Source organism: Excalfactoria chinensis, chromosome 2 (genome assembly GCF_039878825.1).
Source record: "Excalfactoria chinensis isolate bCotChi1 chromosome 2, bCotChi1.hap2, whole genome shotgun sequence".
Lineage (NCBI taxonomy): Eukaryota > Metazoa > Chordata > Aves > Galliformes > Phasianidae > Excalfactoria > Excalfactoria chinensis.
In genome coordinates, this window is record NC_092826.1 from 64871114 (window position 1) to 64899092 (window position 27979).

A 27979-nucleotide genomic window follows, 5' to 3' on the forward strand; every position below is an offset into this window, starting at 1 on the left:
AAAATTGATGGGTGCCTCTAATTCCTTTTCCTTATTTGCCTGCTTTCCTGACTGTCTCCTTAGAGACAAAGGCGTTCCAAGAATTTTTCTTTTAATAATAATATTTTTTCTGCAGTAAATGCATGTGGGGTTAAGGCTGCCAAAGAGATGAAGTCAACATGGAAGCCCCTAATACCATTCTCATTGTAAGAGAGCATAGCCATTATAAAGCGAGGGCTGAGCATTTGTACTTGTTTCTGCAGAAATCGGTGAGGCTGGTGGTAAACTACCTGAAGACACAGAAGGCAGTGGTTCGAGTCAGTCCAGACGTGCCTCTTCACAACATCATCCCAGCTATTTGTGAGAAGTGTGAGGTCAGTCAGGAGCACATTGTTCTTCTGCGAGACAGCATCACTGGAGAGGAGCTGGAGCTTACCAAATCCTTGGAGGAGCTGGGAATAAGTGAGCTGTACGCCTGGGACCGAAAAAGAGGTGAGCTACAACTGAAAGCAGTTCCTACCGGGTTAGATTAGGTGCCAACAATTAGAAATTAGGCATCTGAAGAGCATTTTGGGGGGCATCAATCCAGAGAGCAGCAACCAGGTCAGTGGTGTGCCGAGCCATCCCCAGTTACTCTGGGGCCAGTGCCAAGCTGCGCAGGCCCTCGCAGAGCACGCATTGGCCTAGGGCAGGGTGAAAGGAGGAGCTTGGTACCTCTCAGAGCTGCTGTTGGTACCGGTGCACGTCACCCAGAGGCTCGTCACCAACTTGTGCTGTGGGTCAGAGACAAGGAAAGAAGAGACGTGCTGCAGTCATGGCAGCTGCGAAAGCTGAGAGGCAGAGGCGACAGAACAGGGTTTGTGATGAACAAACTGTGAATGGGTGCGGAGGTGGTTCCTCCAAGGAGCAAAGCTACTGATGATTTTGTGAAAAGAAGCTAAGAGGTATTAGTATTTAAAGTTTTCTTTCTTTTTTCTCCCTCCTCTTCTGTTCTCATAGACAGCATTGTAGTGGCAGCTGGTGCTTGAATTTCATCAGCCTTATTGTGTATTCAAAAAGCAGAAGTATGCTATGTGCTTTAAAGTATACATTCTTTAAAAATACATATTGACAACTGCTTCTTCCTTTGAGATCAGAAAGTGATATTCATTAGCGCTGTCTCCTGCAGTTTGTCTCAATCAGTATCATTTCCAGCACGCTAGATGTCCTTACTTATTGTTTAGATAACGTCAGTCTTCTATGCATTGAGCAGCAGGCTTATTTTTTATTTATACAGTTATTTATTTATGTTGATGTTCTGTCTCTCCTTTCAAACTGCTTTACTAAGTGACAGTTCTGCCTCTTCAGGAGCCAAATTTCAGTGAGTTTAGACTCTTAAGTAAACTAAGTGTCTCCTTTTTCTTTGGATTGTCAGGATGCTCAAAAAGTGGCTGACAATGTGTCATAACTGAATTATGTGTTTTTCTCTTTTCTTTAAAGACATGTTTACTGTAATTAAGTTAAACATTTTGGAGCAGCATATTGAAAATGCATAATATTCAACAAGAAATGTTCATCATACTTCAGAAACAACATACAGAATAATTACCCTAGGCCTTACTTAAACTCCTTTTTATTTTTATTATTATTTTTCTTTTTTAAATGAAGGTGGTTGTGTATATGTATGTGCTGTATGGATCCTCAAGTCAGGGTTCAAAGAGTGCAGTTATCCTGTATGCTCAAAAACAATACTTTTAGTCCTGGGATTACAGCAGAAAATCTGTAATGTTTGACAGTGTGCCGCTCTCAACATCAGAAATATATATATTCTGTTAACCTTTAAGTATGTTATTGGTCATCTTATAGTGATAGATTTATGTGAAGGCTTGGGCTGGAAGGGACCTTAAAGCCCACCCAGCCCCAACCCCTGTGGTGGGCAGGGTTGCTCCCCACCAGCTCAGTTGCCCAGGGCCCCATCCAACCTGGCCTTGAGCACCTCCATGATGGGGCACCACAGCTTCTATGAGCAGCTGTGCCAGTACATTATGATGAACTCTGATCTTGATTCCCCTGATCTTGAGTGTGTATCAGCCTTCTCTGCCTTGCTCTTACTCTGCACTGTGGTGCTTCAAGAGAATAATGTTAAATACATATGCAAATTACTAAAGGTTTGTCTTTGTTCAAGTATCTACCTTCCTTCTGTATTTTCATTCATAACACTCCTATGGAATAATCCCATTGCTCTATGTAATAGTTGTTTTGTGGATTATGCATAGAATAGGATGTCCAGGCTCACTAATTACCAGAAGTGGCAGATTTTTAAAGTACATTTTCACTAGCTGTGTTTGTAAGAGCAGGTTCTACAGAAACAAAATACTCGTCTTCCTCTTCTTCCCTGAAATAAAAATGCTGAAGGCAAAGTGTATTTAAAAGGCAAGCTCTGCTGCCACCTGCTAACGTACTTCGGTGTAGCAGCTGAAACTGTTTCATGAGGAAATACGGAAGGAGCAAACTTTTTCTCAGCTAAACAGCTTCTGGTAGGAGCTCTGCATGCTTAGTATCAGGTAAGGTCTTGTTTCTGCAGTCCTAGGAACACGAATACTAGGAGTAGTGAATGAATACTGTGGCTTACTGAGCAATATTAGAAATTTAATATGTCTTCTCTTGTCCTTTCATTGCCTGCCTTTTCCAGTTCCTCCATCAAAAACTCAGTCTGAACCTTCTCTGAACTACAGAGGTACTGTACAATGCTGCTGAGGGGAAATGATCTTTTCCCTTGCTGTTGTTTAATGTGGTTCTGGGAGATGGATTTTTAACATTGTAGTGTAAAACGCTGTTGTAAAACAAACTGTTGTCACGATCTGTGTTGTCATTTGGACCACGCTGTTTCCACGGCCATGCTTTTTGTCAGAACAAACACACTTGTGTGCGTACTTCTCCAGTAATTGCCACTAAATGCCAACAATTAACAAATCCTGTCACTTAACTAATGTACGGCACAGTATGCTTCAAGTCTTTTAGATTCCAACTTTTTACAGAAGCAGAGGCAGAATATTTCGAGTTCAGTGAGATCTTCCACTAATTGTAATTTATTTGTAATGAAGCATTTTAATATCAAACTGAAATGTGTTCATACACATTGCATAATTCTGGGTAGCTGCTGGCTTCTGAATTACTACAATATATATGATTTTGTTAGATTACATTTGTGCTTCTGCTTCTTGTTAAACAGAAAAGATGTACGTTTAGTATATCCTTTTCCACTACTGAGTTTGTTCTATAACATTGTTAATTATCCTCTAGAAAGGTGTGCTTGACTTGTTAGATCATTGTGTTACCAGTAAACACAGTGCAATGAAAATAAAGCAGTTGGCAACTTCTATGAACTTTCAGGATCAAAGTCCATCTCCAGCAGACAGTGACAGCCATGGAGAGGATGTCACTGACTAGGGGCCTGTTGGCTCTTAGCTTCACTGAATCCAGTGAATTTCCTGCTGGCTCCTATGTCATGTGTGCTGTGGCTCCTTCTTACACAGAGCATCACACTGGAATGCATAGCTGCTCTGTTTATATAAGAAAAAATTATCCAGATTCCTTGTTTTGAGGTGATATGCAGTGTTTAAAATCCCAGTTTGGATTTTCATCAAACTGTTGATGATCAGCAGTTACTGATATTGCTGATGCTAGCCTTTTGTCATTACTGCTTGTTTTTGAATAGACAAGCAAGGGAATCATGATCCGTATCCAATTGTAGCCCAGAACTGAACAAAAAAACCCAGGAGTTTCTGGTGAATGAGCCTAGACATTATTTGAAGAAGGTATTAATTTATTACTGTTCTTTGTTTCTTTGTTTATTTGCTGGGGAGTTGCAGCCTTTCTTAAGGACAGTTTCTGCCTGTTTTCCTAATAGTTTGCCACCTTCACTTTTCTGTCTTTCTTTGAACTACTGTCTGTGCTTAACACCTTCTAACAGCTAAAATTACTGATGTGCAAAGTGACCCTTCATGAAAATCATGTGCCATGTGTGAAATGCAAGTCAATTCACAGGAATTCTGAGATGAGGGTTTCTTGTAAGAAAGTGGACCATTAATTTCTGACAAGAAACAAGCCATTCTGTACACGTAATCATTGTTATGAAATAAATATTTACAAGAGAATGTAACTTTTTTTAGTCAAACTCTTTGTGCTAGTGGGATACTCTGTTCTTGAAAGCAGAGAGAAATCTCTAGCATTAGGCAGTGGGCATTAAAAATACAGTAGAGTTTTACAGTCTGTATATTGAATGTCAAACTAACGGTTGTTCTCTGTAATGCATGACCTTATCACATTGCTTATCCAACCCAGCTAATGTTGGGAAAGTTGAAGGGAGACAGTGATCATAGAGTCTTGAGGGTTACTAAATTGTGAATGAAAACAGAACAAAATTTATGATGTTATTCCATTTTCCTTCCCTAGATTTTGCAGGAAACTCAGAGCAAAGAAAAGTGTGATGAAAATGAAAGTGCAAGATCTGGTATTTTCTCAGATAATGCAGTTCATAAAATCCTAGCTCATAAAAGTGCAGCGTTAACCCAGGATGTGTTAAAATACTGATCTTCGTTTCAGAAATATCAAAATATTCCATTCTAACTTTTTCAGAACCAAATCGAAGCGTTTCACTAAGCAATGATGCGATAGAAAAAGAAAAGAAAGGATTTCTGGGATTTTTCAAAGCTAATAGAAGCAACAGCAAGGTAAGTGTTCATCAATATATTACTTTGCTAAAGAAAGTCCATTTCTTTACATATATATTTTGCCTGTGGGGTTTATTTTGTTATTGATGATTTTTATGTATGTTGATTCCTTTTTTTCCAAGGAGTCATCTTTCAGCAAATGTTTTAACTATGGTTAATCAGTACGGATGGAGATTCAGACTTGTTACCTTTCAGTCCACTCAGTAGCGCATAGATTGAAGGGGAAAAAAAAAAGTATTTATGAAGGAAGTGATGTAGTATAGAACACATTAGATATGTCTGACTCTTCTGTGCATCTGTAATATTTTGTTTTAAAGCATGTATATCTGCAGTAAGGTATGCTCAGACTTACTGATGATGATAACACAACAGCAGAACGGATGACTCAGAAATAACTCTCAGTACTATAAGGAGTAATATACACTGAATGATCAGCATCTGCTATGGTGCATGTTGGGCATTTTTAAACTTTCAGAAAGGAAAGTTGATATAAAAAAAATTTCATTCAACTAAGCTCAAGATATCATTACAGTTGCAGAATCTAAGTAACTTTAAACAGTTATAGAAGATACACAGTATCCTTGTAAGGGGAAAACTGGAAAGTGGTATTTATGCATTTTATGTGTTTTAGAGATTTCAAATTTCTTGAGATGCTTTATGAAAAATGTGCGCCCCTCATTACAGAAATTAAATTCAGAAAATTGTCTCACTCAAGAGCACATGCAAAGAACATATTTTCTTTTGTCTGATTTTAAAAGCCCTCCAAGGCTTTTGCAGTGAAATCTGAATTAGACTTGATACTAAGTAGCACCTGCTTTGTTGATAGACTGGTGTTACACTATGGTTCCAGTCGTGTTTCTAAAACTGTATGAACTTTCCAGAATCTTTCTGTTCTCGCTGTTTTTCATTATGATCAAATTTGGAGTTATTTTTCCAGGCAGTGGTTTCCAGTATCAACACTGGGAGTTACCATATTGAAATACTTGATTTGACATAGACCCTGCGCTATTATTAATGTTTTTTGAAGTACACAACAGTGCTGGGAATATGGGAAACCAAGTCAGTTTTGGTGTGTTTATCCTGTGTAAGCAAGTGTTTCCCATGTAGTATGGAATAAAGGCTAACAGAAGCAATAATGCTGCATCTGCCTGGAAGAATCTAGTTCACAAGCAAGCTCAACATGAACTCCAAGGGCACACCATGGCACTGCATTTCCTCTGGAGGAACTGAACATAGCATGCTTACTGCATGATATTTGGTCATCTGTTTCCATGTTACTGCACTTCAGTATGAAATGTGTGCTCTTGGAGTTGTAATTCCAGAAGCAGATCAGATTTAGCTTGTAAAATAATTGCACTTGCAACATTGGAAAACATTGCTGTGAAACATGGCAGTGCTCTGGTTACTGCAGTTTGTTTCTCACAGCTAGGATTACAAGTTTATTATGCTTCTATACCTCCCCTCTCTTCCAAATCTCTTTTTCATACCTGTTAAGAAAATAAGAGGTCATAGCCTGAGGTTGCTTTTTAGAACATATATTTTAATAGATGTTAAAAATATTGAGAGTGTATTAATAATCTGCAAGTAATTTATGTCCTGGGAGAGGGTAGGAACTGCACAAACAAGTATGAAGAAACAGCTTCAAAATCTGAGATAAAGTTTTAAGTCTTGCTGCTAGTTCTGACAAGTTAATTGATTTTTCCTGTTTCTTTATTGGACTCTTACTTTCAAATCAATAGTAGAAGAGAGATTTAGCAACCATTTTGTTTAGAGCTGCAAGAAGGTCATTGTTACCTTTTTAGTACGTTCTCTAGTAGTTTGAGCCCAAACAGATGGGAGAATTACTGAAGAATACTGAACTGAAGAATAGCATATCATATAAAGGAGAAACACATGTTAAGTGGCCGTGATAGATGTGACTCAGTGTTATGGCAGATTTACAGCTGAAACTGCTGAAGATACTTCTTTAGCGGAATGGACATAAATTCATTAACTTCTTTTAAGACAGAATTAATAGGCTTACAAAGGGATTGTATAGTGACGTGTCCTGTGGGCTTCAGGTTCCAGTGTTCTGTGGTTTCAGGACATACAAAGGCCCAGAATGTCTTTTCCAAAGTCGTTTTTACTGTTTCTTGGTTAAGATTTTACTCCTCTGCAAGACTTTGGTTGGTTCTGCTTATACATTTTTTCTTTGTTTGCATTACCGTTTGCATGCACACACACAAATATAGGATTGCCACTGTATGTGGTCATGTGTACTCTATTTTAGAATTAGCTGATAGCAAGGATTGTCTGAAGTCTTGAACAGAAGACGTGCTGTGGGGTTTCAGGCATTTATGGGTAAGATTACTTTGTTTGCAAGGGAAGAAGAGAGTATTAGCCCGTCTTGCAAAATGTCCTGGATCAGGTGTCACTCCACTCTGCAGGCCCACGCTCAGATTTCCATGCCCACACACTCCTGCTTTCTCAGTTAGCTCACTGAAGGCAGTAATCATGGGATGACAATACATTAGGTACAGCTTTCTGAACTCTTCTGTGTTTGTTTGTTTTTTCCAACTATATGTAAAATAACCATGACGCAGAATGAAAACAGAGATCTTTTCTCATGGTTGATTCAAGTTGCTTGAAAATGTCTTGTAGGTTACCTTTTTGCTTACAGGCTTAGTGCCAGATCAGGTGTCACCTTCTTCAGTCCATTCTAATTTTATTCTGGATCAGTTACCCTCTGTTCTCCTGCAGCTGACATAAAGACATAAAGGTGGCAGAATTCCATGCTTTTTGATATGAAATACAGGCTACCTTCACATCAAATTGGCACTGCGAAATAGTCCAGTAGTCCAGTGGTGTGCAGATGATCACAGGATCTCAAGAGGGTATCTGATAGGACACAAAAGCAGTCTTGTCTTTGACATGTGTGGAGAAGGAAGCTCTCTACTTGCTCCTCTATCTGTTTGTGCAGTTATAGCAGAGACTGGCAATGTGACTGAAGGACCTGCTTGCTACCTGTTTTCCTTTTCCTTGCCTTCATATTGTTCTGTTTTGATAATATTAAAAACAAATTTCTTCATATTCCTGCTAATGAATTTCTTAAGGGCTTCCCTATTTCAGAGAAATTTTGCAGACTCCTTAAGTGTTTATCAGCAGTCCAGTGCAGCAGAGGCAACTTGTCCTCATTCTGTAATCAGGTTTGGTGCTTTGCTCTGGCATGTTTTTGCTCTTTTCTCTCCGTTGCTACTGCTCTGTAGGATACTTGTTTGTGTTACAGACAGAAGAACACTTGAGGATGAGCAGAGATTATGGTGAGGAGGATGTTTTTAGTTCTACATCTACAAGTGAAGGAAGCTTGGATGTAAGTACTAACGTGGCTTGTAGATTCTCCTGCTTTTTGTTAGATCCAGCAGTTTAAATAACCAGAACCCGCTGCTGTTCCCTGTGCTTAGTCAAGTAGAAGTAGATGCGACCTACTTCCACCTAGCTTAGTTACCTCTGTCTACAATTCATATCTTGAAATGCAGTGCACTTTCTTCAGTTAAACTCTAGCTAACTAAACCATGAAACAGGTTTCTTTCAGAGTAATATTCTAAGCAGCTGTGAGTAAAAAGTGGTTTAACCAAGGGTGCAGGTGTTGTTCCTGCAAAATGGTGAGAATGCTGCCTTATGCAAGCCTTATCAGCGATGTTTAGGGTTGGCTTTCATTGTTGTTTTGTATATTTATTTTTTCTACAGAAGCACACCTCATTTATTTATTTATTTATTTATTTATTTATTTATTTATTTATTTTTTATCCCTTTACCATGTCGGCTTTCTGCATGGCAGCACTCCAGTAGCTTCTCAAGTAACTTCTGGATGGAGACTACTTTTGTTCTAAAGCTCTTCTGATAACATAAGGGTTTTTTGTTATGTACTTCAGTAGGTTTTGAAGTACTAAAATCATATAAACCACACTTAGGAAGGTTTTTAAGTTCCTGACAGACTATTTAAATAACCAGGTTTCTAGTTAGGAAGTGTGAATCTTAAATATTTTTGTAAAGGCTTTGTGATAGATTTGTAATCATAATGAATTGGATATATTTTTTTGCTTTTTTAATTACTTGGTTTCTTATCATAGAATCATTCAGGTTGGATAAGAACCTAAAGATCATCAAGTCCAATTACAACCTAACCATGCCACCTAACAACCCTCTGCTAAATCAAGTCCCTGAGTACCACATCCAAATGGTTTTTAAACACACAAGGATGGTGACTCAAATATGGTGACTTTGTTTTCAAAACCTGGAGAAGTCTGTGTTGACAACATAATGAAAGCCTGAAATGTGTGACTCTACTATGAGTCCCATTACACAAACAAATATTTGGAAAATGGTCCACAAAATATGCACATCAACAGTCAAGGAGAAGAGTTAAAAAAAAAAATGTGAAAAGAAATGGAGATGATAAATTTCTAGTGGAAGATTTCATTGGTAACTGGAACATATTAGATAGAGTAAAAAAAAAAACAAACTACATGAGCTCCCCAAAAATAAAACCTGCTTGTGGTTTGTATTCACTGCCTTTTATATACTTCTTCATCTTAATACTCAGCTAAGACAAGAGGAAGAATAAGAAGAGGGATTTCAAGTGAGGATATAATGGAGGTAGTTCAAATACTTTGAACTGTCTTTTCCATCTGTGTGGTGCCTTCCCAAAGTGAGACATCTCAAAACATCAAAACTCAAGTTTCAGTGTAGGTTTTTTTGTAAAGAAAAAAAATCAATATTTCTAAGATTATCTTTGGCATAGTGAAAGGATCAGGAAAATCTTAGCTTTATGGAAGTGGGCAATTGATGAAGTACAGCTGAAATAAAGGCAGGATGAGGTGTGCTCGTATTCTTAGTTTAGATTCTTCTACCACTGTTATGTGGTGGTAATGTGCACTGAATTGTGTAAAAAGTAATGATTCTGTTCCATATTTATTTTTTTCTTTCTTGTTTGAAAAGTGGCCAATATGCGGGAATCGAATAAAGCTGTAAGAGATCTTTGGTAATTATTCAAGCACAAGTTGAATTCTCTTTTTATAAATCTAACCATCATCACTTCTGTATTTTTGTAATTATTGGTAGTATTATTAATACATCTAAAATAGTTTGGATTGTTGATGAAGAAGGAGGTTTTCTAAGTCAAGATGCAAAAGTCAACAGCTGTGCTGAGGTGAAAGTACACTTAGAGTACAAGTAAAAATAAAGAAGATTTTAACGCTGTAGAGAATGCAAAAATGGAAGAATTCTCCATGACAGTGCACAAGAAGCAGCAATTAATTACGACATATATCAATAAATATTTTAATGGTTCTGAAATCTGATGGTATGTTGCAAATGAAGCAGAAATCTCTGCCTTTAATATGTACTGCTTTGTGCTAGGTAGAGGAACCAGGGTACCTTTTCACAAGTCAAACGCAATTGAAACACACTTGCATATAAGTACAACATACAGATAAACCAGTTGGGAGACGCAGGAGGGTTAACCATATTCCTTTTTTGGGTACCGTGTATGGTCTCATAGCTGGAATTTTAGAACAGCTGGAAAGGAAAGAGGGAGTGTGAGTAATCCCTGCCACTTGGTGTCACTGTCCTCAAGTAAACAGTTGAAGATGAAACCTGATCCTTGGAACGCAGTTCTAAAATTAGCTTTTTTTATTTTAGAGGCCTTTGTGTTTTCATAAATCAAGAGTGAAAAAAAACACATCCCAAGTGCCGAACGATGTGTATCTCTGATGTGGAATTTGTTTATGTAATAAATCAGCTTGGGAAAAAAATATTTAAAAGTACGGCCAGGGACATTTATCAGAGGATTTGAAGTTTCAGCACCAAGTCTTATCACAAAAGGTTTCTGTAGTTCAAACCAGCAGACCAAATTTTTGTCAGTAAAAAATCAGTAAACAAAAAAAAATCTAGTCTTTGGTATGAATTGGAATGTCTTACTCATAACAGAATTAGTGATCCTCAGCAAAGCAGGGAATCTGGAAATTTACTGCTTAATGGATCTGTCAAGGATATTATTATTATATATATTCATGATTAAAAATATCCAGGAAAGAAAAAAGGTAATTGTAGATTTCAAGTAGGCAGCAGAGAAACTGTGGATATATATAGGGGTGGTGCTGCTGTTTCTGTTTTGTTTTTCAGGGTAGTTGGTGGTTTGTTTATGGGAGGGAAGATGGGGAGGTGTTTTGTTTAGTTAGGGTTTTTTTGCTTTTGTCATGGGTACAGGAAGCAAAGATATCTTTCAGAAGAAAGATAGTGCCCTAAAGTTTGGGAAAAAAAAAAAAAAACAAACATCAGGACTTCTAGTACATTCATAACTTTGGCAGTCACTTTTTAAATGATAGAAACAGCTACGTTCCCTATGAATAACTTATATATATACATTATTCACCTTTTCAGGGTCTTGTTTGCTCTTCATGTACTGTCACTTTTATGCCTCAGAATTGGCTGGAGACGCTTTCCCAATTTAGAAGTGATTGAGAGAAATCAAGTACAGTTACACCAACATAGCTGAAAAAATTTGATTACTTCAACCATGTTAGATGTCAAAAAATAACTGAGTACTTTGTCCATAGTTCAGGATATGACCACACATAGTCAGGTACTGTTTAGGGCAGCAACAGAGCTGCAGCAACAAGAATGTTGTCCTTGTGTCTGAATGGAAGTGAGTAGCTATCAACTTTTTTTAATACTTCTTCATTTCTGACAGTTTCATCCACTTTATAGTCTCGTTTTCATTTGCTTCTTCCTTGGTCTCCTGGCAGTTCTTAGGGTGTTTTATTGGTACTTGTAGGGTCAGGTCCTGCAACAGTTCTATAGCCTTAACAGTTTAGAGTTAGAGCACACTGTCAAGACATTGCTTTGTGTTCTGGCTTTGAAGCAATTGAAACATGTTTGTGTGTTTTTGTTTGTGAAACTTAAATCCCAATGTTAGTATGGAGGGTTGTCTTAAGTATTACAGCAGACTGGTCTGTTTTCACCATTCTTTTGTCTATAAGTTGGTGGAGTTAGATGCAGGATGACACTCAGGAAGATATAGAAGAATTAAAAATGATTTTGAATCTGCAACTGTTCATATGGTTAAAAGAAAAATAAAATCTTAAATATCAGATAACTCAGGGAAAGGGTCATGATCACAGCAGTAACTTTAGTTTTTACATCCTTTGATATTCTGAGAAAATGTTGTTTGAACTTTTCTTGCTGACGAGGTGAGCTTTGCTGGATTTAGGTTGCTTCTAACTGGCATTCAACTTAAGTATGGTGATCACCTTGCTTTCTCCTTTTCCACTGAGGGCAGCAGAAGTAATTTTCTTCATTTATCACAATGAAAATTTAACTTGGAAAAAAATCTGACTGCATGGAGATCTCAAAACAGAGTAGGTTTTTAAAGCGACTGTGACATATTTATTGCCTGATCTATACTGCAAAACCTTTAGAAACATCTTGAGGATGAGCTACACACACTAGATTCTGTCTTTGAAGATGAAGGATGGATTAGGTAGACTGTGCGGGTTCTTCTCAGCAAGAATTACATATGCTGAGAAGATAAAGCATTTCCCACCTCATTTTGTGGTGTGCACTTGGAGGATTCACTGTCTTCAGTTATATAAGAAGTGGATGCTTTCATATATTTAAGATAATACCTTTAAATTTTCCTTGCAGTATAAGTGATAGCAGATGAGCTTGAAACAGTGGCTGCTTAACACCAGCCTTCAAATTCTTGTTCCAAAGTGTGATGTTACAGACCTCTTTAAAGAAAAGGTCCTTGAAGTTAATGTGGAGTGTAAGAGAAAATTCTGGTTCTCAGAACCAGCTGAACTACTTTGCCCCCTCCCCCCCAATAAATAAATAAATAAATAAAATAGCCAGAGGCAGACACCTGGAATGGGAAGTCTCAGCAGCTATGGTTAAAGCATCATAATGTTGTCTCTTGAAAACAGACTCTTGTGAAGGGAGGTGTTGTCTGACCCATCTTCTGGCTGTGCTTCATAGGTTGTACAGCCACAGGACTGCCGATGTTATGTATTCAGGAGTCACTTGTTAGCTCTCTCCCTCTCCAAGCGACAGTGACTTAAGATCATTCAGTTTAAAAAAAAAACAAAACAAATCATATAGGCTTGGCTTTTTTCCATCCATTCCTCTGTTGAGAATTGGTTTCGTGTATCACGTTGCTAAGTAATATTTTTCAGCAAGACTTTACTAAAAGAAGGTCTGTTGCACAGTGGTCATCAGAAGATGTCTACATAAAATGTCATGAGAGTAAAATAACCACAGTGCACTGCGATGTAATCAGTACAGTTCACCTTCTTGTCATAAAACAAATAAGCTGGAGCTGTGTCATTCTCCTGCAGTTCTGCTTTTGAAAGGACAACTCAGTTCTGTTCCTCCAGTGGCTTTTGCTGGGTATTTTAAAAGAAGTAGTTTCCTTTGTTTTAGACACTAAATGTAAGCATCAGAGTCAAATTTACTGAGTTTTCAAGCCACTGAAATCAGTACACAAGTTTTCTGCATTAAACTGACCAGTCTGTGCATCTGCTACCTGCCTCTACTCAGGATGAAATCTTGAGTTTAAGGCTTTTACTTTGTAAAACTGCTACCTACTGTTGTCAGCCAAAATGCGAAAGAACAAAGCTGGATCTCTTCTGTGCATTTGGAGACGGCAGCCAATCTATCTCTCTCAGGACCATTATTTAGAGAATTATTTCTTCTTTTGTAATGTAAACCAAAATACTGGCTGGGCTAGAGATGACTGGAACAAAGCTGTGAGGTATTCTTGATGTGGGAAACATCCTTTCGTAAAGATACCCAAATATTCAGTGACTCAGAAGGACAAACCAAGAGCAAGCTTAACTATTCAGACTAACAACGCATTAACTTAAGTGCGGTGGCAGCTATGTGTTCCAGTGCCAGCACCAGAGATGTTTTTGTATGTCTTATGCTAAGCAGATGTTAGATCCAACAAATAGGTCACTGAAGCTACAACTGGAGAAGCCAAATGGTTGCTGCTCAGTTGAGATGACCTTGTCTCAGTATCCACCTACCTAAAGTCACGTTCATGTGTATGAGCAGATGATAATCTCAGTCTGCTCTGGAGAGATGGAAGTTTAACTCTTCTGAACTGGAATAAAGTTTTGAACCTGAATTTCCCATATTCTTACAGAATTGCTGAACTTCATAAGTGGCTGTGGAGGATGAGGTAGGAGAGAGATATAACAGCTGCCTCTTCCAGCAGCTAGGTTTCGCGTGGAGCCAGGTTTCTTAGGTTTGCCTAATAGGATTAAACTCTTGCTGATGAGGACAGGGATTTGCAAACTTCGTGGATCCTGATGGAGGTTAGGAGTTTGGGCAAGAGGTTAGGAGCATGGGTTCTCAGCAGTTTCATGCTTAGCATGCCCAGAAGCAGAATTCTGGCCCCAAAATGAGAGTAAGCACATCATAGAGATATATGTCAGGCTTACTGAAGGGAAAGCACAGAGAGGTGTGTCTTGGTGAGGCCCAAGCTAGGAAGAACGTGGTAAGGTAGCCAGGTATATGAGGCAGTTGAGCTTCCAAACCTGGGCTACATGGCTTCCTTCTGCTTTCTGTGGATGTACCTAGTTGGGCTGGTATAAGTTGGCTCAGATATCTCCCTCGAATGTTTAATTAAGACCTTGTGACACACCCTTAACCACCCAAAATCCTTTAATGTCTGATTCATCTTTTGTTACTGATTTCACTGAAAAGTTTTGAAGTTAACTTGTTGTGAAAAAAAAAAAAAGAAAAAAAAAAAGAAAAAAAGAATAAAGCAGCATCTAATAAGGCCAATGGTTTTTAATTTGCATTAATAAAAGGACATTAAAAAAAAAATAAAAACCAACAAACAGGTGAACTTAAATTCCATATGAGATTTTTCTAGTGACATCTCAACCACTCAGGCTTTGCTTTCTTGGCATTTAATATTACCAGAGCCCCTTAATAGCATATAATAGCCTTGTAATTCCTATTTGGTCATAATTTATTCAGCATATTGTTCTTAGTGTAACTGGCAAGCATACAGTGGTGTTGAAGTACCACCTTTAAAGAATACTGGATAAGCAGAGGTATAGTTACTTACTATATATTTCACATATTTCTGTGTACATTAAATGCTTTTTCTGTTTAATTTAGGGATGGTCTTGGAATGAGTTGGAATAATTAATTCCATTACAAAGTACATTTCTGTTTGATTTAATGATGAATATCCAAAGTATTCTAAAGCTTTCCAAATGTAACTACTGTAATGAAAGGATTATGGTGTATTTATACCAATGCCTTTTAGTAGATGAAATCAAAAATTTGCTAATTGTATGTCATGGACTCCATGTTGCTAATACACAATGCTATATATATATATATATGTATATATGTATATATATATATAATTTGTAATAACACTTGTTTTTGTAGTGGCATAGTCTAAATCCCATGTAACCATAGATTCATTATACTAGTCTAAAATATTCTATTAGCATATACAGGTTTTAGATACAGTAGAGGCTTTCAATATCGGCGAAGATGTAATGTCTTTTCACTTGCAAAGAATTTTTAAGGCATGAGTGCTAATAGGATTTGGTTCTTTTCCAAGCCTCTTCTGTGGACAGTAAAGGCTTGATTTCATTAAAAGTAGTGGCAAATAATAGCATTTCTTTTAATTAGATGATCTAATGATTTCCACACATATTTGTTCTGTGCATTATTTTTCGTTGGCAAAACTGAGCTGCTTGGTAGTGTGTGAAACCGTATGTCTCAATAACATCTTATGACGGATGAGGGAGGATTTGCAAAACAACATTTGCTGACAGGACACAAAACATTTCACTTTGATGGGGGAGTTTTCCAAAGTGAACTCTGTGGCTTAGTTCTGTCATGCAAAGTCAAATTTACTTAAGTCTTAGCGGTCCTTACAGGTCACCCTTAAACTTGAATAGGAGCTCTGTATGTGAAGCGAGGACTGTGTAACACTCTTTACTGTGTGTGCTACTCAGGTGTTAGCTACTAGGAGAAACGTAATGCCTGTAGTCTTTGTAGCTGTTTCACATACTTCTTTTCTAGTGAGCAGTTGCTAAATTAAGTTCTGTTGGTCTTTTAGTTGCAGCTCCAATGCTGATACTCTCCCATGAGCTTAACAAAAGTGATAGCAAGTATTTTAGGCACTACTTTTTCTCTTCCTGTGTTTAACATTTCAGTTCAGTTCTTGGCAGTACTTTAGGAGGCAAGGGGGATAGGGAGAGTGTCAAATAGTGGGCAGTCTTTCTAAAGACATAATATGAAGTAGCAATACCTTCAGGTAGATAATCTTTCTTGTAGCTATTTTTTTTCTTTGTCTTTGTTGTTGTTGTTGTCATTTACACAAGAAGGAAGGCCAGAAGAAGACAAGGCAGATAGCAAAAAATAGCCTTGTAGAGTTCTTAAAGAGATGATGGGCTGTATGCACAGGAGGTGGACCCACTGTGTCATACCGAGCACCTATTGGAGTTTTTACTTGCTTCAGTTACTCGTTGCCCTGATGAGTGCCAGGTGGAACTGATGTTTGGGACGCAAGCTGAGCAAGTGCTCTGAAGCATGCTGGCACAGAGAGATGGAGAGACTACCATTAGATTTATGCCTGTTCTTAAATTTTTTCCTTTCCTCTAATTATAACATCATCTTCTTTCTGTCCCAGCAAATGTTCAGGTACACATCTTGATTTCAGCACAGAGGTAGTGTAATTTCTTTGTTCTGATTTACAGTTGTTTGTACAGGACAAGAGTCAGGCCAGTAAAATGCACTGTGGAGTTTTGCCTTGTAAAAACCTAATGGCAGTGTATCTGACAGGAGAGGGAAGGGCAGAAGAAAAATTTAAGACTATTTATTAATCCAGAATTCCAGCAGCAAGGCTTTTCTTGCCTTGATTCTGGCAAATGTACAGATGAGAGATACTGTGCAGAGAGCGTTTCTGCACAAACAGAGAAAGCCCTTCAAATGTAAACATTGGAGCAGCTGGCATGGGAGATTAGTGCAGCAAGGGCGGAGGGGGGGGGCAGTACTGGTTTGTGGCGCCGTCTAAATTTAACAAACGTTAAACAAGGTCCGTGTTCTAGTTTAAGGGTTATAGGTCAGAAGGACAATATCAACCAAAAATATTGGCGGTTGTAGAAGTCATTAACTAGTAATTAATTAAAATTAACTTGTCTTTTCAAAACTGCCCCCACCGCTCCCCTACAAACTAAATAAATGATTGGGAGAAAATATTCTATGCAACCTGTTGAATTAAGGAAAAACAAAAACAAAACAAAACAAACTTCCTACTATGTCTGTGCTTAAAAACTTTGCAGTACTTTTGCTTTGGATTGTGAACTGTCTTGATTTGTTATTTTACTTTTAATTTCCTGTGGCTGAATAGGAAATCAAAGGAAAGCATCATGCTGAAGATGAAAGTGATGTAGGGTCTTTTAGTTTCGTAGTCCCGGGTTCTGTACGCTGTTTAACGTAATCTGGGTGGGGGGCTAGGAGAGGGTACAATTTGTTTTTTTAATCCTCTCCAGATAGTTACACAACTAGGCTGTCCATTGGTTTGTGTGCTGCTTAGAGCACATTGTTGCTGTCTTTTGGCATTGTAACATTAGGGTGTCCATTGGAGAGTTGATACAGAAGTCATTGGAGCCAATGGAAAAATTTTTGCTTGCTTCAGCTGGCTTTGGACCGTGCCCTTGGTAAGCTGTTAGCCATTATCTATGCTAGGCCCTTTAAAAATCCTTCTTTGTCATGCTACTTTAGGTTCTCTTTTGTAAGAAGAAAGATCTGCTGGCACTTCCACTGTCATCTTTGAAAATATATGAACTTAGTTCCTTTTTGATGGACGGTTGGCTCAGATAAAGTCCTTGAAGTTGCTTATAGAGCATTTTTAGACTGGGGAGAAAGAAAACCCCAAAGTAAACATGTTAAGTCTTGCAGAAGATTAATTGCAAACAGTGGCAAAGTAAGGAGTGGATTTCATCAACCAATAATTTGTTACAAAAGCAAGTTTTTCTGTGCTATCTGAAGTGCAAACCCAGAAAGTAAGCGTAGTTCTCATTACTGCTTCCCCTTTTCCGGAAGTTATTGTGCTGTTGAAAGTGTAAGTGCAGGTATGTGTTGTGTCTGTTTTCACAGATGTTAACATAAGTTTCACCTAAATTTAGAGCTGAACTTGAAAAGATCTGCCACAGCTCCTTGGTGGGGAATGGATATGAAATACTCCTGTCAGTGTAAGTGTATAAGGTGTGAGTGTATGAAGCAGGAGTGTGGTCAGCCATGGTGAAGAAGAACTGACGGAGCACAAGAGTGAGAACATCTCCAAGCATTTCTGATTCAAGCTGTTTAAGTTCTGATCTTGTAGAATTTCATACAGATCCCACATGCAAAACAAAGCTATGTGCAGTGTGAAATTTGGTCTTGTACAAGTATCAGAAATCACACACTGGTGTCCTAAGGAAAATCATGCTGAATTTTTTGACTTCGAGAAACTCAATTGACTATAGTATACTGCAGAGGAAAATAAAAATATGAAATGAGGTACATAAAGTAGATAAGTGGAAAAAGATAAAGTAGCTTGAGATCTGGAACAGCTGTACTTCCAGTCACTTTGCCATAGCCTGTATTCCAGCTTGACTTTTATTTAGAAAGTGGGCTGACATAGACAAATAGTTAAAACTCTAATCATGACTTCTTCCATTAAGAAAAAAAAAAAAAAAAAAAAAAAAAAAAGATATTTGAAGTCATGTTGGCATAGAATTTTCAGAAAATTCAAAGGTGAATCTGGTTCATGTTTCTTTCATAGTATCACAGTATCACAGTATCGTGCGAGTTGGAAGGGACCTTAGAGATCATTGAGTCCAACCCCTGGGATTCGACCCTCTGTGTAGCAGCGCGGCACTTTTACCCCCTGCGCCACAGGGGGGATTTCAAAGAGCAAGTGCTCTTATTTGCCCCCTTAGTGAATTTGCATGATTTTTGCCAGTATGTTTAGCATATTGATTGTTCTCCAAAGGAAATAGCCTCTGGAGAACGCTTCTGGTTAGAGAGGAAGTTTGGGACCTGCATCTCTTATGATCCTTAAATGAATTTTCTTGTGACTTTCAGAGTTATATGTATTTTCTACTGAAATGTTTAATCACTAATTGAATAAGCTTAACTTCTGTAGGTATTTGTCTCTATCATTATGAAATAAAAGGCAGATGCACACATCCACCTGGATGTGCTTTATCCATTGTCCAACGAGAAAATGTTTTCTCTACACCTTCTCCTCGCCTTTGCACAGTTTCCTGACCACCATTATTGATCATGATGATCAGCTGTTATAAATCTAAATGATTCATTACCATCAATACCTGAGCAGTAAGCTATGAGCACAATGTGTGTACATTGTTGTTTGTCTTTGTCTTAAAGGGCTGGTCTGCTTTGATGCCATTATGTTGCCAGACATGGTTAGCATGGAAACTGTAGATACAGTTTGAAGACCAGTTTAGGTTTCCACTTAGGGTATGAGAGTCAGGATGTTGTGCTCTTTATGTCCACATATGTGTACATGCACACATAAGCATGTATACAGATGTCTAAAAGAGCTTATTCAAGCAATAAAATGTCTGTACATACCTATGTATGTATATATTTACGTGTATATAAACACATGGGTTATATACACATAGGCACACATATAGTCATTTGAAAAGGGTAATTAAAATACTATAATTGCTGACTGTTGACTTGAATCCTCTTTGTGACTCTGTAATTAGCATTTGTTTTATGATCTGCACTAATTTCAGAGCTCTGAAGCTGTTTTGTTCCTCTAATTTCAGTTTTAATATCTTCGGAGGTTATATCATTTTTCAGAAATATTTTTTGGCAGTTTTATCATTAAAAGCTCTGAAAGCTTCTTTCTTGAAAATTTGCTTTGACATTTGGGCTATTTTATTTGTCTCCATGTAGCTAAACACATACAGTTACCATAGACTTCAAAGGGAAAAATAGTTGCACAACTTCATTCTAAATTAACCAAGTATTTGTGTGGGAATTGGATTATAGGGACTGGAAGTGGAAGCCAGTTCCCTGAGCTTGGGTAAAACAGAGCAGCTCTTTTGACTTTAGAGAATTTCTGCAGATCTCAGTGAAAATTCGCCTTTGAATTTAAGTATATATATATACATATATATATATTTTATTTTTTTTCCATTCACCAACAGCTGTACTGTTTTCACAAGATGAAATTCTCACAGGCCAAAAGTTGTGTGTGCTAGAAGCTCAGCAGCCACTGAACAATGATGGGAATCGATAGTTAATATTCTTGTCTCTGGAAAATTTCCTGGAGGACACCACTTTCACTTAAAGGCGGGGGAACACTTCAATGTACCTTAAATAAAAACACTTTTGGTAAAACCAGAAGTTATTTCTTCTGATAGTTCCTGTATGTTACAAGAATTTATTGCAGTGGAAGTTCTTCTTAGTAGTTTTATAAAGTATTCTTAATTTCATAAATATATATATCACAAGTATAGCAACTCACGTCTTCCATAGACTGAGCATATTGGCTGATTGATTTAAAAGAATGATGAAGCCTAGGAAAAATCACTTCTTACTGCAGTGATGAATTAATTTTGCTCAAGATCTCTGATCCTTTCTGTGGTTGTTTATGATTGATGAATGCTTAACACCAGTGGAAATTATGAAAATGTCTTTCTTACTGTTGTTGGTCTTTGACTTTTTGAACTCCGTTTCCTGAAGTCTGTTGCCAAAGCCTTAATAAAGACATATTTGGGTTTTTGGCTTGGTTGTGCTACACTGCTTGAGCTCATCTATTTTTAGATGATGCAAAAAGTGTAAGTGAAAAGGAGTAAGCAGTCTTTTCAGACTTAGAAAAATTTGGCTTTTTCTGTCTTAATTCTTCCAAGATTGTTCTCACTAGATTTATTAATGGCCTTCTTATGGCCAAGTGTAAACAGACTGTAAATGCTCTATGCTCTTTCCTGTTTTTTGGTTTTTTTTGCTTCTGCTACGGTATTTTCTTTGTCTCTCTTCTATACTGAGATTTAATTGGATGTTAGAGTCCATTTTCTTTTATGTCTGTCATTGGTTTTTAGGCATCTCTTGGTTGATTTTAAGATGTTTCTTTGGTTGTTTTCTTCCATTCTGCTTCACTGTGTGTCCCTGTTTGCATCTATTTTTTACCACAGAAATAGTTAATACTTGCTCACAAATCTGTATTTCCATCCCCTTCTCCATTCCTCTCACTACTGAATCTTTACCAATTTGAGTTCTGTTCATGTGACCTTTTCCCCCCACCATCTTCACACCAACAACTGAGCATTCACTCTGCCAGTGAATATAAACAGTCATTGCATTTTCTTGCAGAATGTGGTTTCTGTTGTGTGTAAGTGCTTGAGTTTATCATAGTATTTACTGCAGTCTTCTGCTTTGCTTCTGCCTTTTTCTGGATTATCATCTTTGAATTTCTGCAAAGGCTACCTCCCTGGTCAAATTTGGTGAACATATTTGCTTCATTTTGTTAAATGAACCATCATTTTGTTGCTGTTCTCGCTTCTGATATTTTTTTGTACTTGTTTCTTATCTTCTTTTGTACCACTTGTATGGATATGAAGAGACATGTAGTGTTTTCCACATTTTTCCCTATGTATATTACAATTAATTGAACTTCCTGTACTTCTCTCATTGCAAGTCTGTCTCTCATCTCCATCTGATGATACTTTTCATCTCGAATAGATAAATGTTCCTTTTTCTTTATTGTCTTCTGATTTTGTTTTTGTTTTGTTATTGTTGGGTTTTTTTGTGACTGGCATAGGACATGACAACATTTTTCTTTTTGTCATGTATCTGTCATTGCAGATCATGATCTGCATATTAGATCATGATATTTAGTGCATACTCATGTAACTATCCAAAAATACAATTAATAATGTGAACAGCTAAATTTGCTGACACTTTAGTTAGATGCTCCCTTGTGAGAATATTTTGTATTTAATCTTTTTCCCTATATCATCTTTACATATTCATATTTTTGACAGATATGAAAAACCTATTTTCAAAATACAGTCTTTTTTTTTGTAGGCTGACACATTTTGACAGCATGCTGTGACTAAGGGGTTGGACTTACGGAACATAAGTTTCTAGCAGTCTAACCTGGATGATGTAAGTCATCTCTGAAAGGGTACGTTTTATATATAAACAGATTCTGATATGTTCCCAGAGCAATAGAGCAATATTAAAAAAAAAAAATAAAAAAAAAAAAATAGGCACTGTTATAACAAATGAGACAGAGAGCTTTCTATGCACTTCTGAAAGTCAAAATCCATCATTTCACACTTATGAAATGCAAGGAAACCTTGCTCTAAGCACCTGCTAGCAGCACAGATCTTCATTGGTGATTCAGCTTGACTTGCAAATTCACTTCATTGTGTGTCTGTAACCTGCAGTCCTACCTCCCACCAGGGTGGCGAACAGTAAGGTTTATATGAATCTACTGCATGCTGTAGAAAATATCCACTGCAGAAGCATTTTCGGTGCTATGTTTAATGAGGGTTTTGTTGTCTTACTGGGATTTACATCTCCAAAACCAAGAATATTTATGTTTTAGAGCTACTTAAAATGCATCTATCATCCAGAAGGAAAAAAAAAAGTGTTTATCCTGATTGTATCAAGTACAAAACACAGTGAGGGTGTGATGGAATTTGATGTGTTCTGGAAGCTTCTGCGTAAACATGTCTGGTTTCTCTGTTATCTGTATGTCACCCTAATCTTGATGTGGCATTTTATGAGATTGGGCATGCAAGTAACACATGCATGCTGAAGCTTGTGGCTTTCATGGATGTCATTAGATTTATATCAGTGTTGAAATATCTTTCAGGAACTTCACATTTCACAGATTTTTAGCTATATTTCTGGAAGTTGAGAATCTGGTGGAAGATAGAAAGTACTTTGTACATGGAATGCTAAGTGGAAAATAATCAGCTTGTATGGTTATGGGCTGAAGCTTGCTTTTTTGAACATTCACCTACTTCCTATACCAGTCACATTTGTTTAGAAAAGAATGTTCAGCAACCTAGGTTTCTTTCAGTTGTGGCTAATTAGCTTTAAATTTCAACTGAACAATTTTTTATCCTTCAGAGGACACACAGTGACAGTAACTAAATAAATTGAGGTCTGTATTAAGTTCATTTTCACTTTACTGAATTGGAGTTGACTTGTTAACTCAGAGAGATCTGAACTGATGCTGTTTTCCTTTCTTCCTGTTAGGAGCAGGATTCATCAGCTCTGATTCAGCAAGGCCCATAGGGTGCAGGCTTGCAGGTTACTACAGAGACTGAAATGTCTAGATAGATAGAGGACATGCTTCTACCTTTGGAAACACAGGGATATTCAATATTGAGTGACCTTTCCAAGGTGAGGACAGGAGAGAATCAAATAAATTTCTAGGAAGGGAAATTATAATTAAATTACGAGGAACAAAACATACATTATGATAAAGATAGTAATAGTAATTGCAAATAGTGTATACTTCTGATAAAGGAAGATTTTAGTAACCTCTGCAGGGGCAGATAGGTAATGCTACTTAGCTGCTGGGAGGCACAGGACAGGGAAGATCTTCAGACATTTCTGATTCAAGCTGTTTGAGTTCTTACGTCCACCACTTAACCCCCGACTATAGGATGTAGAATTGCTAGCTCGATACTAAAACAGACGTAGATGAGAGTGAAAAGGGGAGGTGTACGGATTTCAAAACATAACTCAAATTTTACAAAAAGACCTTGAAAGTTTCATCAGATGCACAAAAACAGCATGATACTGCCCACATAAGTTTCTGCCATGGAAACTGAGTAGTTGCCTCTTAGTACTGTGATGAGTGACCAGATTATTTCCTTCCAGCGTGAACAGGGGATGAAACAATAAACCAACAGGAGTAAATTGCATAGAAGTGTGTTTTTAAGAAGTTTTGGAGCAAGGAAGCATGTATTTTTTTTCTTTCTGGCTGCAGGTTGTATGCAGATACTATAGTCATAGTCACAAGTGCATCACAGAACACAAAAAACAAACTGTGGACAGTTAAAAAGGAAGATTTGAGAAGTCACAGTTTATTTAAGAAACAAACAAAAAACAAAGCAAAACATGGTCCCAAGCAATCTTGTGATCACAGTAGTTTGCTTTCGTTTTGAAGCAGGAGCTTGGATTCAATTTTGGTGTTGTCAAATTTAATGCTAGCATAAAGAATTTCACTGTCATTTCAGGGCAAGCAGCCTTGGACTTTTAATGTGTGCAGTAGATCTGACTTAGCATGTCTGGTGTTTTAAGTGGCCAGTTGTAGCCAGTTGCAGTGTCATTCAGCAAATCAATATTAATGGAGTATAAATTTCCAGCAGGTATGACTGCTTTTGTTGTCACTGTGTAACTGGACTTGCATGCCTGCTCTAGAGCTTACTTTTCCCATCTACCCACGTTACACTTTCAAGCAAAATGATTTCTTTTATGATACTTTATTTTGTCTCTCTTGTTTTCTGAGAAAATCCCGAACAAGTACTTTCTGCTGATGCATCTGGTGCGTTGAGTGCTAAAAAAAAAAAACAACCCAATTGATTACCTTTGATTTAAAAACTCCTCAGAAGGAAGTTGCATAACAGAACTGTGAGCTCAAATATGTGAGTTTTGGCAAAGAGCTGTGGAAGAAAGGCCTCACAAGAAAGGAACTTGACATTTTGAAAAATTTTTATTGTCCGGTGTGGACGGGGAACGGGAAGTCAGATCACTCTCACAGGCAAGCTGCAGCCTCTTCCTTGCTGACCTTTAAATGCCACTTAGTGTCATCAGAAAATCAAGGAAATGCTACTAACAGGTCTTTGGGTCAGAGAGCTGTGTATCAAGGATGTCTTTAGAAAGCAAACAGAAACTCACTTCCACTTTTATAGTTATCTTTTTTGTAAAATGGGATTCTCATAACAGCGCAGTTTACAATTTAGTAGATTTTAGTCGATTAATCTCACATTATTTTATTATTATGATCACTAAAATTTTCCTAAATAACTGTGAGACATTAGAGCTTAAATTCATCCTTAAAACGAACATCATTTGGGAAGGCATTTTGCAATGTTTGAGTTGAGTTCCATGGGCTGTGGAATTTCTTAGTCTTGTTGACTTCTTCTGAAAATGGGAGTGGTATGCCTGAACCACCAAATTACCCAGAGCCTTTATGTGCCTGTGTTTTTAAACTGTCCTCTGGCCATCCAAAAGGTCTTTGAAAGCTAAATTCAAGAAGTGAGATAACACTTTGACAATAAACTATTTATCCTCAAAGAGTCAGGTACGTTAAGAAAAAAGGACCCCCTTATATTTCAGGAGTTTAAGGAGCAGGAAAGAAATTAGATGGCAAATACAACACTAAACAGTGTGTATGTGAAGTCTGATGGTGCTGTATAGTAGGTTCTGCAAACTCTTTCTTGCTTCCTTCTAACATTCATTGTATGGAACTGAAATGAGCTTTTGTCTGTGGTTGTACTATAGGAGCTGTTCAAGACTCTTGCTCAGCTAGGATCCAGATTCACTGGGGACCTGTACTGGTGCAACTGTGTCTATGATGGGTTTTCTTCAGCTTAATTAAAAATATAATAATGATTTTAAAAAAAAAAAAAAAAAAAAAAAAAAAAACAGAGGAAACTTTTTTCTTGCTGGTTTGCATTACTTAATCGTTGGAACTGCTAGCAAAGTGCTGTAACGCTGGCGTAATTACTAGGCTTTACAAGTTGAGCTGTTTTGAAAACTCTTTACATAATCCCGTGACCTTTTTTTTTTTTTTCCCCCGTTTTCTTTTTTGTCCCGCAGTGTAGTTACAAAACACTCAGTTTGCAGAAACTGAATTTGATTCTGAGCAGAACATTTCCACAACATGTTGCTGTCAAGTGAAGCAGATGATAAGGGCTTACTTCTTTGTACAGCTATATTGGCTGCAATGCATGAGCTTGGTTTTCCCTCCACCTATTATACATCCTGTGTTCTTATCAGTAACCTGTACTTTTAATGCTGGGAGAGAAGCTGTTTGTTGTTTTTATGTATCTCTAAATATGTAAACAACATTTCTCATTTTTCTGATGTAGTGAATGGAACCAACGAATTAAAACAGTCACAAAATCATAGCCTGTAGAATAGACTTTAGGGTGATTCTGTAAGTACGTGGGAAATGGAGACTAATGTTTATTTCACCCAGTGAACCCAGTCATTTCTTTAGGAGAAAATAAAGGTTTATTTTATAGAACCCAGTGCAGTATACTCTGAGATGAGCTTAAAACCTTGTTGGTTTAGATGAAATTGTTATTTTCCCCACTGTCTGACATATAGGTCCATGAAAAGAGTGTATTTCCTTATGAGATCTGACCCAGTCTTTCAAACCTCACCTCACCCTTTGAGCTTTTTTGTTTTCTTTTGGTTAGGAACAATGGATTGTAGTAAATTTAGAGAATAGTGATGAAAAAGACATGGCAAATACTGCTTTAATTCTGTAATAAAACTTTAGTTGATCAGAGCAGTCTGGTACCGTGCACTGTTTGTGCTAAATGTGCTATTCTGGCATGAAGTCTGTGCAGTGTGTAAAGTAAAAGATAAAAGTCCAGATCTTACATGTAAGTCACATCCATGGTAAATGCAGGATAGGATGCAAATGAGTTTGCTACCTGCATTACCACTTTCAGTTGCTTTCATAGGAATCTGCAAAACACTGAAACCTTCTAGGTGGTCAGGAATCTCTGTTGTTTGTGTTTATTTTTTAATTGCTATATTTTATTTTTGTTTAGCTTCATATGCTTCATAAGTGTTTCCTCAAAAATAATAAAATTAAATGAATTGTATTTTTGAGTTTGTTGCCCCGTGTTTCTACCTTCTAGCTAAGATCACTGTTGACATCTGTAGAAAGAAATCATCATACAATGTTGTGAACAAGTTCCTTGCCAGTTACAGTCCTCCAGAAATCACAAATGTTCACCACAATAATAAAGCAATAGATGCAGAACACTTTCCAGTCCTTCCTGGACTAGAACTTTGGTTCAAAGAGCTACCTCTTCTGTTTGGACAGTGATGAGATTTCTGGTGATTTGTAGTTTAATGCCAGTATGCATTCTGTGGTCTTGGTCAAAACTCCATCCAGAAGCTTTATGTACTGAGCGGGGAGTTTTGCACATGCAGTACCATGTTCTGATGAGAACAGCATTATCAACCATGGTCATCAACCTTCCTCTCCAGATTAGGTATCCTACTACAGCTTATAGTGGGTTGATATTAGTAATGGTTCTCAGAAGCCATTTTTCAGAACTATCTCATAAGTAAACTGAAAAGTAATCTTCTACTTAGTATGGAAGCTTCTCCTAATAAATGTAGCAAAAAATGACTAACAGGTTTTGAGAGAAACATTTGAAAGATCTTAATTAGCAAGTTCAGAAATATGATTTTAAAGTTGGGTAAAAGTGTAAAACTAAAATAAAAACCAATGTTTTCTTTCAGTCTCAATTTCTAAGTCGTCTCCTATAAGTAGACTTACTACTGTATGGTTGTACGTATTTCTGAATGAATACTAATATAATGATATATAAAGGTCTTGGTCAGAAGTCAGTGAAAATTATTCTCTTGATTTTAATGAGTTTTGAATGAGAACTGAAGTAATTTTTAACATAAAGGAATTACTGAAATAGTTTCTACTTCTCTTCTGAGCCTGTTTAAATGGAATATGGCGCCTGTTAGGGGGACTTCTTTTGAGCATATTCATTGATTGGTGTTAGTAGATCGTAAATGTTTACACTTGATTATGCATATAAATTGAAAATAGTTTTATGGTAGCAGAGTTTCTCTTATGTAAATCTGTGGAGAACTAGTAATAAAAGCCTGGGGTACAGGCAGCATATAATTAATAGTGTTCTCAATTAAGGGTAAAGGTTGCTTTCAGAAATATGTGTTACTTGTAATTCAAATACAACTGAAAATGTGCCATATCTACATGGTACATTTTAAATAGCAGAGGCAGCGTTCCCGTCAACTGTAACATTACATTGCAGTAGATGCTTGTAGTGCTTTCTGACATTCATACTGCTTGTAGGCTTTGTTCCCGTTGACCTTTAGAAGTGTCCAAAAGTTACAGTTTGCAATTCAGCAAGTTTGGCAGATGAACATACATGACTATTTATATCATTGTTTAAACGGTAACCAGATGTGTCTTGTTTTTCTTATTTCTCTCCCATTGTTTTTAAAAA

General features: G+C 37.2%; 1 protein-coding gene across 6 annotated transcripts in view; it reads left to right on the forward strand.

Annotated features, from left to right (window-relative positions):
• Window positions 1-27979, forward strand: part of COBL (cordon-bleu WH2 repeat protein) — a 145561-nt gene that overhangs the window by 46261 nt on the left and 71321 nt on the right. For 2 of the 6 annotated variants that reach the window (XM_072329895.1, XM_072329898.1), the window contains exons 4-7: window positions 243-471; window positions 2651-2695; window positions 4597-4691; window positions 7957-8040. In XM_072329895.1, coding sequence (XP_072185996.1) covers window positions 243-471; window positions 2651-2695; window positions 4597-4691; window positions 7957-8040 — 453 coding nt within the window. The remainder of the gene's footprint in view (window positions 1-242; window positions 472-2650; window positions 2696-4596; window positions 4692-7956; window positions 8041-27979) is intronic. The other 4 variants (XM_072329899.1, XM_072329896.1, XM_072329900.1 and 1 more) reach the window with 2 other exon arrangements.